The sequence below is a fragment of the Crocodylus siamensis genome, chromosome 13 (genome assembly GCF_052110815.1).
Source record: "Crocodylus siamensis isolate JL-2025a chromosome 13, ASM5211081v1, whole genome shotgun sequence".
NCBI lineage: Eukaryota > Metazoa > Chordata > Crocodylia > Crocodylidae > Crocodylus > Crocodylus siamensis.
Genome location: NC_143407.1, coordinates 10032829 through 10048908, shown reverse-complemented (window position 1 = coordinate 10048908; position 16080 = coordinate 10032829). Strand labels below are relative to the sequence as shown.

The 16080-nt window shown below is 44.3% G+C and overlaps 1 protein-coding gene and 1 pseudogene across 1 annotated transcript; both read left to right on the top strand.

The window, feature by feature from the left end:
* The first annotated feature begins 218 nt into the window (after positions 1 to 218).
* Positions 219 to 4280, top strand: LOC149853879 (omega-hydroxyceramide transacylase-like; annotated as a pseudogene).
* Positions 4281 to 6742: 2462 nt separating this feature from the next.
* LOC149853878 (omega-hydroxyceramide transacylase-like) lies at positions 6743 to 14882 on the top strand. The gene is made up of 5 exons (XM_090026344.1): positions 6743 to 6938; positions 11664 to 11896; positions 12817 to 12882; positions 14000 to 14111; positions 14710 to 14882. The coding sequence occupies exons 1-5, from the start codon at positions 6743 to 6745 to the stop codon at positions 14880 to 14882; spliced, it is 780 nt and encodes a 259-aa protein (XP_089882470.1).
* The last annotated feature ends 1198 nt before the right edge of the window (positions 14883 to 16080 follow it).

The window sequence follows — 16080 nt, the reverse complement described above, 5'->3', positions numbered from 1 at the left end:
CTCCACCTAACCCTGCCCAAAACTTCCAGGACGTTCACAGCTCAAGGGGATTTTCAGGCCAAACTCGGGGCAGCAGCCTGTTGTGAAGACAGGAGCACGCCTCCTGAGTGCACCTTTGTGCCCCTGCTACACTCTGACTGAAACTGATTATCACCACCAAGCCCCTCGCTCCCGGTCAGCTTGTGCCCTGCTGCCACAAACTCACAGCACAACTAAAGATGGTAGAAGAGAATCCAAAGCATGCCCCCATGCACCTTTCTCTATTTTCTGAAGGCTGTGAATTCCTGATATTTTATCAAATTGGAGCGATGAAAGCTCTACAGGAACTGGCACCTGAGATACTGAGATCAGCATCTAAGATCTATGGGACATCCTCAGGGGCACTTTTAGCCACATTAGCCACCTATGGTTGTGCAACAGGTAAGAAACACCTGGTGTAATATACTATGCATCATATTGAGCCTTTTAAAGGGAAGTCAGTGGACAGATCTAAAAGTAGTGACTGGAGTGTTTATTTGGAAATGTGAAAACACAGCCTGTTAAGCATCATCACTTTTTAATTCTAGATGGAGTAGATTTTTACATGAATAAAGCAGTAAAAAATATGCAGGGCTCAATCCTCAGATACTTATATCCAAATAACAGATGAATCCAAGAATATACAGAAGGAGTTAGAAAAACGTCTGCCAGATAACACTCACCATCTGGCTTCAGAGAGACTGCACATTTTTCTTGTGGTTGTGGTATCAGAATTCAGCTCAAAGGAGGAGATAATCCAGGTAACAGCAGCTTTCTGAGCGCTGAGTTTGGAGTAAAAGTAACTGAGAGTCCAAGGAGTTTCTTCACAGATATATAAGGGGAAGTGTACTGCTGTAATGTGAGGTATAATGCAAGCCCTGATCCCCAAAGACCCTTTAACTGTTTATCTCACATTGGACATACTAATGTTTTCAGCATGGGAAGTAGCCAGGTCAGTCCCTGGTGTCAGGCAAAAAGAGCAGTCATGGCCTATGTTGGATTAACAGATCCCAAACGTATGGAAGAGCACAGGCTGCCAAAAACCTACCACCCCCCTTTACACCATTAAGTCACAGTCCAAAGACCAAACTGAGTCTGAACGTTCAATACCCCAATGGTTGCAGCTTCTGCCAGAGAGCAATAGATTAAAGCAGTTGCTGATGGCCTAATGCCTCAATGAGGGCACATTTCTGTCAAGGTGATGCCCCTTTGCCTTTCTCCAACCAAGAAGTACCCACAAGGCAGTGGGGGCTAGGGGTTTGAGGCACCCTAAATTCCTGTTGTTCTGGAGCTTGCAATGTTGCAGTATTTTATAGGAGCTACCCCACCACGAGTAGCCCCACCAAGTTGCCACCAAGCCCTCCAATTGGTTGCAGTTCATGGTCATATCCAAAGTCAATTAGCAACAGGTGAGTACCAAGATAAGATGAGGTTCCCTTGCACGTGAAACAAGATCGCAGTTGAGTACAGAGATAAAAGAAGAATTCCAAGGAGAGCAGAAGCCAGGACCTGGGGGTTACAGTGGAGAAAAAGCTGAAAATGAGCCAACATGATGCACCGGTTGCAAAGAAGGCTAATGGCATACTAGACTGTGTTAATGGGCGTATCGCCAGCAGATCAAGGGAAGCGATTCTTCCCCTCCACTCAGCACTGGTGAGGCCACATCTGGAGTACTGTGTCCAGTTTTAGGCCCATCACTACAGAAAGGATGCAGACAAATTGGAGACAGTACAGGAAAGGGCAACAAAAATGGTTAGGGTACATGATGTATGATAAGAGTCAAAGGCAACTGGGCTTATTTACCCACATAGAAGGTTTCAAGCCAAAGGCTTGTCAGCTTGACCCCTCACTGGCAAAATGGAGGCAGCAGAAAGAATTAACCCTTTCATTAATTACACATGCTACTCTCCAAACCATGTTACCAGTGCCCTGGGTATGAGGGGCTGTGCCTCTAGCCATAACTGGCACTTCTGCTGCCATTTGAGGCAGGTTCCCAAGCAGGACCTGGATTTTTTTTCACTCTATTGAGAATCATCCAACAAAACTCCAGCAGCTGAATTTGCATCAGGATCTATCTCTGTTCTGACAAGAGTTGCAACACTTTGCTCAGATGCCACTGGGGAGCTGGCTGGATTACCCAGATGCACAGTCCTCCGGTCTGGCAGTCAGGCTACCAGGCACCACTGCTACTCCTTTCCACACATTTAGGACTGAGTGATGGTTATACTAGACTGCACCCCTGGCACATGGAACATAGCATGGCCAGACCTCTGCTCAGCCTGACCCTGAGTGCAGATCTAAATACCTCAAACCTCATGATCCAACTCCAGGGAGCACTCCTCATCCCCAGGTTTAAAAGAAAGCCCTGCTCATGTATCTCTCCGTGCTTCCTTTCCCCACAAATAGTGACCTGCAGCTGCTTCATTCCTGTCTATAATGGGTACATCCCTCCCTCTTTCCAGGGTGTGGTGAGTATCCTTGGCTGATACTTGGGAAATGCTCTTGGCTGCTGCAAGTGGCTCTTGTAATCAACACAAATGAACAAATAGGGAGTCTGACCCTTAAGCCCTCCCCATAGTTCCTCCTCATCTGATTTCCAGCAGGGGCAGGAGCCTGTGAGCACAGGTCAGGGTTTTAGTTAATTACCTCCAAGGAGGCTCCCTCCTGCTACCATGGGTCTCTCCATCTCCAAGACCTTTCTCCTGGGGATCCAACTCCCACCACACCGGTGTCCAAGGGTTTCCTTACAGCCTTACAGGACAGAATGAATTGTGTAATGGCACCATGGTTAAGAAGGGCTTTGATGCGTTTGAAGCCCCCTACTTGACAATAGTCTTGAAAAACCTAAAAGGTGGTTATAAAGAGACCAAAGTTAGACTCTTCGCTGTGGCCAAAGGGGAAAAGACAAGAAGAAACGCAGTTTTAAATTACATCACAAAAAAATTAGGTTGGTTATTAGGAAGAAGTATCTCACTGTAGGGTTGGTCCAGCATTGGAACAGGTTACCAAGAATGGTTGTGGAAACTCTCTCCTTGGAAGTGTTTAAGAGCAGGTTAGATCAAACCTTGCCTGGAATGGTTTAGACAATGAGTACATGGCTGGACTAAATGCCCTCCTGAGGAACATTCCTGCTCTGTTTTTCTATAATTCTGTGAATGCCTCACACACTGCTGTTAGATGTGACCTAACACAAATCTTGTTCTTGTTTTTTGGGTTTTTTTCTAGCACTATATTGATGGAGCCTTCAGTAACTGAGAGCCTTCATTCTATACACAGACCATGATTACAGTGACTGGGACTGCATTTGACAATGCCATCTGCCTGAGGAATCATCCAACCACTTTCTTCAGTATCCACATCATGCAGCAGGACTTACAGTTATCACTAAAAAATATCCGCAGACCCTTCTTTACCTTGTTTCCACCTAACCCCCTGGTGAGGAGCCTACAGAACTCCAGAACTGCCTCCTACAGCTGGAATGAGTGCTATTTTCCTGCATGTCCTGAATGAGTACATATCATTCCTGCAGCTGGAATGAGTGCTATTTTCAATCCTGACATCTTTTCTCGGTAGGTGTTGCATGATTTCCTTTTACATGGGCATCATGATGCTGGCTTCTATTTAGAAAAAAATGGTAAGTACTGCACTGAGAGGGGATAGAGAAAAGTTGATATTTCTGGAGGGAGGCAAGATAGGAGGTTTAATTCATAAAAGCCTCTGCATTTTGTAATTGATTTGCAGCCCAAAAAAGTTTTGCTTGTCCACTGCCCAAGAGGGCTGCTCCCAACCCTGCTGTCTAGCAGTAAACCACCAGCCACCTACATTACAAATCTAATAGTTGCCCGTCCCTTCTTCATGCTCCTAGTGATTCATCCCACCTCAGTTAGTCCCTTTCCAGTTCTTTGTGGTTCAGATAAATGCAGAATGTGGTTCTTAGCCACCCCGGTCTTGGTTTTGCTTGAGACATAAATGACAAGGGGCCCGGAAGCTCAGAGACTCAGAAAAACCTATAAGCGGTATGTCTTGGTCATGAGCTCCAGTTACATCCTCTCCCTCCATCTCACCAAGATGAAAACTTCCAAGGTAACACTGGTTATTACCCACACCTTAATATCTGTGAGAAATGCATCCTTCTATTGTCCTTTCCAATAGGAGACTTTGGTATTGATTACCTGACCAGTGAGTCCCATAATAAAGGCCTGTCCCACACCAATGAAGTCTTTACACCAGAACCCACCAACAAGGGTGCTCAGTTCCAGTGACACAACTTACAACAATGACAGAATGACAGCTCTCCCCACGGATGGTCATGCTAGATGAGGGTGTTCTGCAGGACCCGCTACCCCATCAGCTTCCCCAGGTTGCTATGAACTCACTCTGCAGCAGGGAGTGAAGTTTGGGCAGGGTGATGAGGTGCAGAGTTGTGGCACATCAAGGGGTCCCCTCTGCCTCTACACAGGACTTCTTCCAAGCAGCAGGACTACATCAGCAGCCCCCTTTATAAGAGGAGCCTGGAGCTGCCCAGCCAATCAGAGCCTACAGGAAGCATTGCATCCCTGGGCCTGTTGTAAATACTCAGCTAGTTGGGGGCAGTGACTTACCCAAACAAATGACAATCAGCTGAGCCTGGAGGTGTACATCTAGCCCAGTCTGAACCCACAAACTTAGTCAACTTCATGAGTGGCAATGCAGACTGATGCAGTGAGGCTGGGAGTCTGGGGCACCTTGTAGAGATTGCCCAGCAAAACTGCTTGTAATTCAGAGCTTGCAAGCGAAATGTGGAGGTTTAGAAAAAGGCTAATGAGGCTACTCCCTAGAGTGTAGTGTCTCCCTGACCCCTCCAGGGCCCATCTGCAGAGCATTCAATCCATGGGGTGCATCCACACATGCAAGCACGTGTGCTTGCAGCAGCTCAAAAAGCAGCTGCACAAATTTGTGCCTCAGCACACATGCCTAAACATGCATTTTGGTGTGGGGCAAATTGGGCCACTTGGGGCAAATTGATCCTGCCCAGCTCCTCCCAGATCTTTAGCCAGGGGGAGCTAGAGGCTGGGGCCAGCTCTCCGTCAGTTTGTGGCCATTGTTCCTAGTTACTCCAAGGGGTGTCCTGGTAAACAGGGCATCTCCTATTCCATGCTGTCCTCCCCGATGAATTTTGTAGGTAGCCACAAGATCACCTCCCAGCCTTCTCTTGTGGAGGCTGAAGAGATCCAGGGCCCTCAATCTCTTCTCATAGGTTTTTGCCTGCAGGCCCCTAACCATACGAGTGGCCCTCCTCTGAAGCCTCTCAAGGTTGTCCACATCACTCTTGAAGTGTGGTGTCCAAAACTGGATGCAATACTCCAACTGTGGTCTGACGCATGCCACATAAAGGGGAAGTATCACCTCTTTGGACCTGTTTGTCATGCACCTGCTAATGCATTATAAAGTGTGGTTAGCTTTACTGATCATTTCATCACATTTACAACTCACGTTCATCTTGGTGTCAACAATGACTCCAAGTTCCCTTTTTGCTGCCATGCTGCTGAGAAGGTCCTCCCCCAGCCTGTAAGTGCGCTGATGATTCCATCTTCCTAGGTGCAGCACCTTGATCTGACCTTATTGAATGCATCCGCCCATTATTCTCTTCTGCCCATTTTTCCAACCTGTCCAGATCTAATTGGATTCATTCCCTCCCCTCTGGTGTGTTAACTTTACTTCTTAATTTGTTATCATCTGCAAATTTGTACAGAGTGCTTTCTACACCCTCATCCAAGTCACTGATGAACACATTGAACAGCACCAATCCAAGGACTGAGCCTTGTGAGACTCCACTGCCCACACCTTCCAGGTCAATGCCAACCCATCCAGTTATTTCTGCTCTTGTCCAGTTTCAGCAGTGTCTTTCACCGTCTTTTCACATAAAGATTTCAGTCAGACCAGCCCCTACACAAATGAAGTTTTCTAACTGAGGAAGGATCCTTACTGAATCATACATTACACAAAAAGTATTTTCCTTTTATGTATTTATTTATTATTTTTGCTTTCTTATCTATGGAGTGAACCTCTTTACCCTATTTAAACTTTTGGAAGTAAGGTGGAATAACCTGGTGTAGTTGGAATTGACCTGTAAGCTACCAATGCTAAGAACAGCTTTTCCTGTCCTAGACTTTCTTAAGCTACTGACACAGGTTTTTCAACATCCTTACTTACTCTAGACAAGGAGTCACCTGAGAAAAAGTCATGAAAGCATGAGTACGGCGTTCACAAGCCTTCAGTACTGGTAGAAGGATGCTGCCACTGCACTCATTAGTACACCTCCATCATTTTCAGTAGGAACTGAGTAGGGATACCAAAACATAGAACAGGAAGGCCCTTCTAAGCCAGTCAATTCCTGTCCCTTACATACAGTGACAATTGTTAACTGAAGAAATCACCTACAAAGGTAATATCAGCTCTGGAGAGCATGGTCTGTGCCACTGCTTCACACCCAGTTAATATGGACATATTAATCTTTGACTATGTGTCCTAACTCCACCTAACTCTGACCACAACCTTGGCTTTTAAGATGCTCACAGCTCACATACTAAAATCAGAGCAGCAGCTGGTTGTGAAGACTGGAGCACAACCTCCCAAGCACCTTGTGTGTCCCGGTTGCACACTGATCAGCAATAGCCAACATCTCCAAACTCCTCACTCCAGTCTGTTGGCACCCTGCTGCTTTGAACTCACAACACAACCAAAGATGGCAGAAGAGAGTCCAAAGCACAAGCCTTGCTCTCTCTTTTTTAAAGGCTGTGGATTCCTAATAGTTTATGAGCTGGGAGTGGTGAAAGCTCTGAAGGAACTGGCACCTGAGATACTGAGATCAGCAACCAAAATCTGTGGATCATCATCTGGGTCCATTGTGGCCTCACTAGTGACTTGTGGATGTGAGCTGGGTAAGAAAGCCCTGGTTAAATTTACTGTGTCTTACTGTGCTTTTTAAAGAAGTATTGATGGACTGGTCTGGAAATACTGATTGTTGTGTTCATTTAGAAATATGAAAATGACTTGGTCAGCATAGAAACAGCAATAGTCACACTTTCTATTAAGATGATGATACATAGTTATAGTTATGTATAAATATCCAGTAATAGTTAATACATACAGTGGTGCCATAGATGTTATAATATATGGTTTATTAATTGGCATGGTGTCTAACAAGTTGATCATTCCCATGGCTTACAACAGATGCTGTTTGAATTTATAACATACCTATAACTTCTTCTATAATTTACTGACATTTATCAATGGCACCTGAGTAGAAAGCATGGCTGAATGTAACCCTTTTTGCACACCCACATTTGACAGTGCTGGGGGTTGCTGTCCAAACTGCATGAGTGAACTCTATTAGACACATGGATGTCTGACAGGCTTGTCTGACAGCCAAAATGTGTTTGATCCTATATTTTAGAAAGTATCACATTCTCCATTTAAAGTCTTCGACAACTAAAAAAAAACACACCACATCTCCTGGTAACCTTTTTTTGGTAATTATAACATTATTAATTTTTTTTATTATAACAAAAATAGTAAAATCAAAAAAGTAAATGATAAACTAATAAGTAAAATACAATAAGAATGCAAAACTATATATTTTTTTTTATGGGCATAGACAATGGTAATGAATCCATAATCCTTAATATGCATAGATCTAGTGATGGTACCATGTTAATTTTAAGTATCTTATAAAGTGCTATACATGCTAAATCAAAAATAGTAATTTTAGGACAAAAGAATAACATGTGACTGAGACCCAACCTGGTTTCGACATCCCCAGCAATAGTCATCCTAAGTGAGCCCTGCTTTAAATCACCTTTCTGGAGTCCAATAAAACCTATTTAATATCTTGTCCTGAAAAAATCTTAAAAGCAATGACTTAGATGTTTAAAAAGTGATTTCCAGATACTATGCCCTTTCTCAACTATTTTCCCATTTACCTTTAATAATAATATCTGCTGGATATAATAATGTATTAAACCATTTGTATGTATTACCAACAAAGTGAGGTTTATCCTTGGAATACAACACACATCGTTCCAAATTTGTATGTGATACATTATTGCATATATTCCCTTATTCAGTTAAGCAGTTTTTGTAGAATATCTCCTGTTTATTATAGAACTGGAACTTATCACACATATAAGCAAAAGATGCAAGACTACCATCCTTAATGATAGATTTTATTGTAGCTATATCCTTTTTTTCCCAGATATTTGAGATTCATTTATTATCTTTAAACTTCAATTGAGAGTGCCCCCATAAAGGAATAAAGTGAGATTTTGTTAAATCAGAAGATGTTAAGGCTTTCATTTTCTGCAATGCACTCCATGAAGACTTAAATCCAATGTTTAATTTCAGAGGTCCAGGTAAACTCTTAAGAAATGGAAATGAGTATAATGCTCCAAGCTTGGAAGCTAACTTCCCTTCTATGTGCAACCATATAGGTTTGTCCCCTGAAATAGTTTAATCCATCCAATATTTAAGCACCCTCACACGAAAAGCCAGATAATATAAATAGAAGTCTGAGACACCCACTCCAACATGACACCATGCCATTTTAAACCACTCTTGTCTTTTAAATTACACATGAGGTTGAATATAATTTTATTAATACACTTAAAAACAAATGCAGGTACTTTCAAGGCCAATAAACTGAGTACATAGCTATTTCTGGGGTCGGGAAGGACATTCATTTTGATTATTTCTATTCTTCTCATTAATGATATTGGAAGTGTTTTCCATATCTTTTTAATATTAGTTAAGATTGTATTGATATTTAGTTATGCCATGTTGTAAAGATTAGAGCATCTAATCTGTATTCCTAAATTATCTATTACCTTATAGTTCCTTACAGTTCCGTAGCTGAGAATGGAAACATTTGAATGGATCTGGTCTCTTTGACACATTCATAAAATAGGATTTCTCCCAATTAGCTTTAAGGCCTGATAACTGGCCAAACAACTCAAACAGAGCTACCACATGAAATAATAAATTACCTGGGTTTTTCAACAGCAGTGAGATATTACACACTGATTTATATATTTGATCAAGAATCTTTATCCCTTCAATGTGAATTGATTACCTAATAGCAGCTGCCAGAGGCTCCAATGCTAAATTGAGTAAGGGTAGAGAAATATGACATCCCTGACACATATGTTTCTTGCCCAGAAAAATGAAGGTGATATCACACCATTAGTGGATACTGCTGTGAAAGGAGACCTGCATAAAATTGATATCCAATTTGTGAATTTCTCACCAAAACCAAATATTTGTAAAATTAAGAGCAGATACTTGAATTTGGCTTCTAGGGGACCCTCACCCCCCAGCTGGTGATCTGGTGCCCACCCCCCAGACTCAGGAGGCACCAGTCGCCCATGGTATATTGAATGAAGTGACCAAGCAAAGAGGGACCATAACAGAAAAAAGAAAAAAACGAACAAAATAAGACCCCAAACCCCCCCAAAATACTATCACACTACTTTGGTACATTCAGTTCCCTGATGGCTTTTACTAACACAACCAAACTCCCCACCCCACATACTAAATAGTTAAAACTATTAGATTGTTATTGCAGCATCATCTGTGTATTAATTTTACTACTTGTCAAAGATATTAAAATCCACTAACAAAAGCAGAAAAGAAAGTGGCAATATAACATCATATACTAGAATATACTTTGCTGAGTGCCTGTGTTGATACAAATAAAAGGGCGTCTTTACAGGTACTGTGGGATGTGGGGAGAGGGTGCTTTAATAAGAGCGGCTCTTGGGAGCCGCTTTAATTAAAGCCCCTTCGGTGTCACATGTATTCAGCGTCCCACACCTGTACCCAATGCCTGCTCCGAAGCGTGCTAATTAGCATCAAAGCGGACTCGATTAATCGAACAAACTCAATGAAAGGGCCCACAGCATCTCATGTATCCAGCGTCCCACACTTCAAAATGGCGACCCCGCCACCATTTTGTAGTACGGGGATGCTGTATACACGAGCCGCCGTGCCTTCCAGCAGACTTGATTAATCATTTATAATGAATAGATAATGTATAGGTCATGTATTTATAATAAGAAATAAACTATAATTTAGTCAATTATCAATGAAAAACAATCAACATGAAGTCGAGTCTGCTGGAAGGCTCAGCATCTCATGTATGCGGGGGCACCATTTTGAAGTGTGGCGGGGGCACCATTCTGAAGTGTGGCAGGGGAACCATTTTGAAGTGTGGGGTGCTGAATACATGAGACGCTGTGGGCATTTTCATTGCGTTTGTTGGATTAATCGAGTCTGCTTTGATGCTAATTAGCACGCCTGGGAGCAGGCATCGGGCACAGGCGTAGGCACCCAGAGTTCCTATATAATCAACCCCTTGAGCCCGTCAACATTTAGTAAACAGAAAGCGATCTACTAACTGTTAAAAGATTTACACTTGGCCTTTGGTAAAAATATAACAGAGTTATGGTACCTCATTAAAGATGACTTCTGTAATTAAGTAAATCCTGGATGCGGCTTCTTCTGAGGTAACAAGCCCCTCAGTAAGAGGCACTGAGAGGGCCTCTCAGATGGAGGGAAAGCTGCCTGCTCAGCCACACACAAAATGGAGGGAGAGCTGTCCCCTCAGCGCCTCTGGGCCCCTGCACCAGCATCTCATGACCACAATGCCTCAGACCTAAGTAAATAATTAATAACTAAAGAGATAATAAAATAATTGTCTTCAGGGAATCCCCACATTAGATCAGGATGAGATTGGTTTTTTTTCCGGCTCCTTCCATGCCTCTGAGGGAGATATGAAACATTCCTCCTTCCCCTCCACCTACAGAAAAAAACCCAGCAGGGTATTGCATATAATATCTGACGTCTGGTACATGATGCACCCACTCGCTAGTAAATGAACAGGGCCTGGTTGGAAAAAGAGCTCAGGACCAGATCTTCAGGTGCTCAACACCCGCCATGGAGGCCAGATTCTCAAAAGGGATCAGCACACTTTGCTCCTCGGAGAATCCAGCGCCACCTCTGAACCTGCTGTCCTTGCTCAATGGCTCCCTGACTTTTAACTTAGGACCCCCCAAATGAAGCTGGTGTCACACCGAGGCTGCCTGGAGTGGTTTTCAATCCCCAGATTAAGCAAGGGGAGCAGAGCGCCTTCTGTTTTCAGGTACACGTCTCATACTCCCCAAAACATCACTAACTTTTGGCAATCGGGACTTGTTGTAGAGATGATCTCTTTTATTAGACCAACAAGAGTTTTGCAACAACAGCAAAAATAAAAATCTTGAATTGCAAGTTTTAATGGCCAATCCTTTCCTTGCAAGTTTTCAGGCACAAACCCCCTTCACCAGGCATTGGAGAAAAGATTGGAAAAGTTCTCCTGGGTAGGAATGAAAGTTTGTATTTCGTAGGATTTTACAGAGGGGTCAACAGATGGAAAACCCCTCTGGGCAGGCAGATCCTAGCAGGATCCTAGCAAATGACCTGGAAACAAAGGCAGGAGCAGGATCTCAGGTGGTGACAGTTGCTTGCTGCTTGGGAAAATATGAAGATTTCATTTAAAAATTAACCGCCTTGAGACCGCCCTGCACACCACGTCATTATACAATCTACTGAACACGGTCACTTTTTCCCCCTAGATGTAGCGTTTGAGTACTACTGCGCAATTGTGAAAGAGGTCAGAAGTGTCCTTCTTGGCCCTATATCTCCAAATATCGATGTACTTCGAAACATAGAGAAGTTGCTATACAAAACCCTCCCAGAAAATGCCCACCAGCTGGCTTCAGGGAGGCTGCACATTATCCTCACTCGTGTATCAGACAGACAGAACGTCGTGGTGTCAGACTTCAGGTCAAAGGAGGAGCTCGTTCAGGTGAGAGCAGCTGTCTCAGTGCTGGTGTTACACTAAGAGGTCACAGAGTCGATGAGCTCAGTGGTAGTAGGTGGGTGGTATTGGCAAGTCCCGATCCACAGACAGACACCCCGTGCCTGCTGTAGCTCTTAAAGATGGGGTTCACACTGTTTAGCTCATACTGCACATATGAATGTTTTCAGCCTGAGAAGTAGCCAGGTCAGCTCCTGGCATCAGGCAGGATGGCAGTGGTTGTGGCTTATGATGGATTAACAGAACCCAGCCAAGCACAAGGGGAACAGAGCAGTTGCAAGGGGAGCAGCACCTTCAGGAGCAGGAGAGGGGGCATTTCCTGAGCTGTCCCCAGTGAGCTCAGACCCCACAGAGAAGATTACAGCCCAAAGGCTTGTCAGCTCGACCTTGCATGGGCAAAACAGAGGCAGTGTGCAGAATAAACTCTTTCATAAATCACACATGCCACTCTCTAAGTGGCGTGAGCAGTGCCCTGGGTGCCAGAGGCTGCGCCTCTAGGCCTAACTGGCACTTCTGCTGCCATCGGAGGTAGGTTTGGGAGCAGCGCGTGGATTTGCATTCACTCTATCTGAAACCCTCCCGAACCCCTGGCAGCTGAACTTGCATCGGGATCTATCTTTGTCCTACAAGGGCTGCAACACTCTGTTCAGATGCCGTAGCGGAGCTGGTGGGATTTCTCATCCACACCACCCTCTGGCCTGGCAGCCAGGCCACTGGGCACCACTACCCCTCTCCATATATTTAGGACCGGGTGGTAGTTACATTGGCCTGGCACACGGAACCTGGCATGGCCGGACCTCTGCTCCAAATACCCCAAACAGCATGACCCAGGTGCAGGGAGAACTCCTCATCCCTAGGTTTAAAGAGAGCCCTGCTCCATTATCTCTCTGTGCCTCCTTTCCCCACAGGCAGTGACCTGCAGCTGCTTCATTCCTGTCTATAATGGGTACATCCCTCCTTCTTTCCAGGGTGTGGTGAGTATTCTTGGCTGAGACCTGGGGAACCTCTCAGCTGCTGCCGGTGGCTTTTGTGATCAACACAGATAACAAAAATCAGGAGTCTGACCCTTAAACACTCCCCATAGTTCTTCCTCATCCGATTTCCAGCAGAGGCAGAGGAGCCTGTGAGCATGGGTCAGGATTTTAGTTAATTACTGTTAAGGGTGCTCCCTCCTGCTACCACAGGTCCCTCCATCTCCAAAACCTTTCCCATGGGGATCCAACTCCCACCACACTTGGTGTCCAAGCCTGTCCTTACAGTCTTCCAGAGCAGAATGACATCCGGATGGCAAAATGGATAACCAGGGCATAGTTATGTTGTGTAGATATGGGGGGAAAATCTTAAAGCAGCCCCTTCCCTCGAGTTGCATGCCCAAATGAAACAGTTGGTTCCCCTGTAGGGAGAAAGAGTAGAAGGAAAGTACCTCCCTCAGAGACCTTGGTATCTTGGACACAGCTAGCTGGTGGACAATCAGTTAGATGGGAAGGGAATGTGGGGGAAGGTGCAACAGGGAAGGAAAGAAGACTTGCAGAGCTGCACAAGCACCTCACTGCTTGCTGGACCTTAGTTGGCTACCCGAGACTGAGAGGCCTACCCGAGGATGGGAGTCCTAAGGCCAGAGGGGAGCAAGATGAGGCAGTGGCTGTCTGGAATGCACAACAGCGTTGGTCTCCAGCAAAACCCGAAGAAAATGCGATTGTCAGAGGTGCTGGCCAATGACTGAGAAAAGCTGGGTATTTTGGCAGAGCAAAAACAGCAGAGCAAAATTGCCAGTGAAAGTTTGTAGAGCAGCTTCTAACAGAGGCCTGGCTTGTTCTGAGAGCCAGAGAGAGACAGGGAGAGAGACAAAACTAGAGAAAAGGGCACATATCCATGGCAGGTAGTGAGGGCACTCACTTGAGTGGGGTAACTTGTATTCCCAACCCTACAGAAGATCCCTCAGTGCTAGAAGCTGACTCTCAGTGTGGGAATGGGGGGCATTATAAAGACCCAGGCCTACTTTGGACCCATGCACAAACATTATCCACTCACTGCTTCACACAGATCTGTGAGCTGTTACCTAACACAAATATTGTGCCTGTTTTTTTCTAGCGTTATATTGACGGAAACTTCAGTAGCCCAGAGCCTTCGTTCTACACAAAGACCATGATTATAGTGTCGGCTCTTGGATTGGACAATGACATCTGTCCAAGGGATAAGCCAGGCAATTTCTTCAGTTTTTACAGTTTTCAGCAGCAATTTCAGATACAACTAGAAAACATCCACAGGGTATTCCATTGTTTTTTTCCACCCGGCCATCTGGTGAGTAGCCATCAGGAGTCGATGCAACCTCAGGCTTACCTTCTGCTGTGTGGGTACAACAAGCATTGTTTACAAGGCTGACATCTTTTCTCGGTAGGCAGTGCATGCGTTCTTTTTACAAGGGTATCATGATGCCGGCTTCTACTTGGAAAGAAACAGTAAGTACTGCGCTGAGTGGGGACAGAGAAGAGATGATATTCCCTGAGGGAGGATGGACAGGAAGTTTAGTTCATAAAAGTCTCTGCATCTTACAGCTGACTTGGAGCCAAAACTGCATTGGTTGCCCACTGCTAGTCAGGACTGCTGCCAACTCTCACCTCTAGCACTCAGCCATGACCATCACTGATCCTATTACATGACATTCAGATGCCATTATGGCCCTTCCCTTCCCCATCTCAAAGTAGTCCATTCAACTCCAGAAATTCTCTTCGTTAACACTGGTTATTACACAGCTCTAAGTATTTGTGAGAATTAAATCTTTCCCTTTTCTTTTCCAAAAGGAGAGTGCGGTATAGATTATCTTGCCAAGAGCGTGACACTCCCATTAGCCAGTGAGTCCTGTAAGAAAGGTTTGTCCCAGCCTAGTGGAGGTCTTGAAACCAGAACCCATCAACAAGGATCCTCACTTCCACTGATGCAGCTTACAAGGACCTCACCAGACAGCATGGAGTGATGAATGGGGTGGAGAATGGAAAAGAGGATAAAATACAGCAGCTGCCCCTATGCTGGGACCAAGGTAGAGAATAATCTACATTGGTTTTTTCCCTCTAGTTATTGCTAGTGAAGTAACAGTGACATTAGGATCCACATGAGCACAAGTCCCTGCGAAGGTCAGGGTCATTGTGCTCCCAAATTCATTAGGGCAGCCTTGGAAATATTCTCTTGGGGTCATTGCCTCTTTATACTTGATTTTCCTGATCTAGTATGTGCTTGAAGCCAAAGACCCCTATTACACACTTTGTGCTTGAAAGGAAACAATGGGGTCAACATTGCTTTCCAGACAATATTTTTTTGCTTTCTAGCCAAAAGGACAATCAATTTTTAAATTGTTCTAGCTTATCAAGATAGAGAAATTAATTTTCACTGGGGCTTAGCGGATACAATTTTTTCCTGATTTTTCATAACTGCTAGAGAACACACACTTCTAATGTTAATGCTCTTTCCACTCACAAGCCCTCAGACCTCTATCAGCTTACTTCATCCCTCTGCATTTCCAGCCTTGCCTGTACATGAATGTACACCATTTTAGTTAGATCAGGCTGCATTTGGTATGGACACTTCTCTCATTTGATGCATAGCTTATCAGTGCTTATATTCAACCTGTTCTTAATAGATTTAAATGAAACCAACGTGAGCCATGTTATAACCAACTTTTTCTACTTCTCCATCATCTTGCACAAAATAATTGTAGTCCCAAAATAAAACATTGGTGCATCAGGCATTACAGCATTTCAGATTTCAGAGTTTAATGTTTATTCCAATCTCCTTTTTGCCGCAGAGCGCAATCAAATAAAAAATGTAGGGGTAACGGGGCCTTTTATTTTTAGCATCTCTTTCAGTCTGCGCATGCACCCTTCTTTGTTCCCACTGCTGGCAAAGTAAAATTGAGCCTGAGGGGGGATGGTGGTACTTACTGGTTAAAAGAATTTGCCACTAATATTCATGAAAGGCAATAGGATTTAACATTTCAAGATGAAAGACTTTCCACATTGGGCCCCTGGTGTCACCTTTTCCTTCTATATTTAATTATTTGGAGAACCTGTTCAGCCTTATACTTGTGTGGGGCCCGGGATGAGGCTGAAGTGTGGATTCTTCCTACATCCACTTTGCAATGCTTTGCTGAATCTAGCCGTCATGGCCTAAAGCCCCAG

What these genes read in the sequence shown, in the direction of transcription:
- LOC149853878 (XM_090026344.1), top strand. Translation starts at nt 6,743, where the DNA reads ATGGCAGAAGAGAGTCCAAAGCACAAGCCTTGCTCTCTCTTTTTTAAA. An exon ending in GACTTGTGGATGTGAGCTGG is followed by an intron (nt 6,939 to 11,663) that starts GTAAGAAAGCCC and finishes TTTTCCCCCTAG; the next exon opens with ATGTAGCGTTTGAGTACTAC. An exon ending in CAAAGGAGGAGCTCGTTCAG is followed by an intron (nt 11,897 to 12,816) that starts GTGAGAGCAGCT and finishes CTTTCCCCACAG; the next exon opens with GCAGTGACCTGCAGCTGCTT.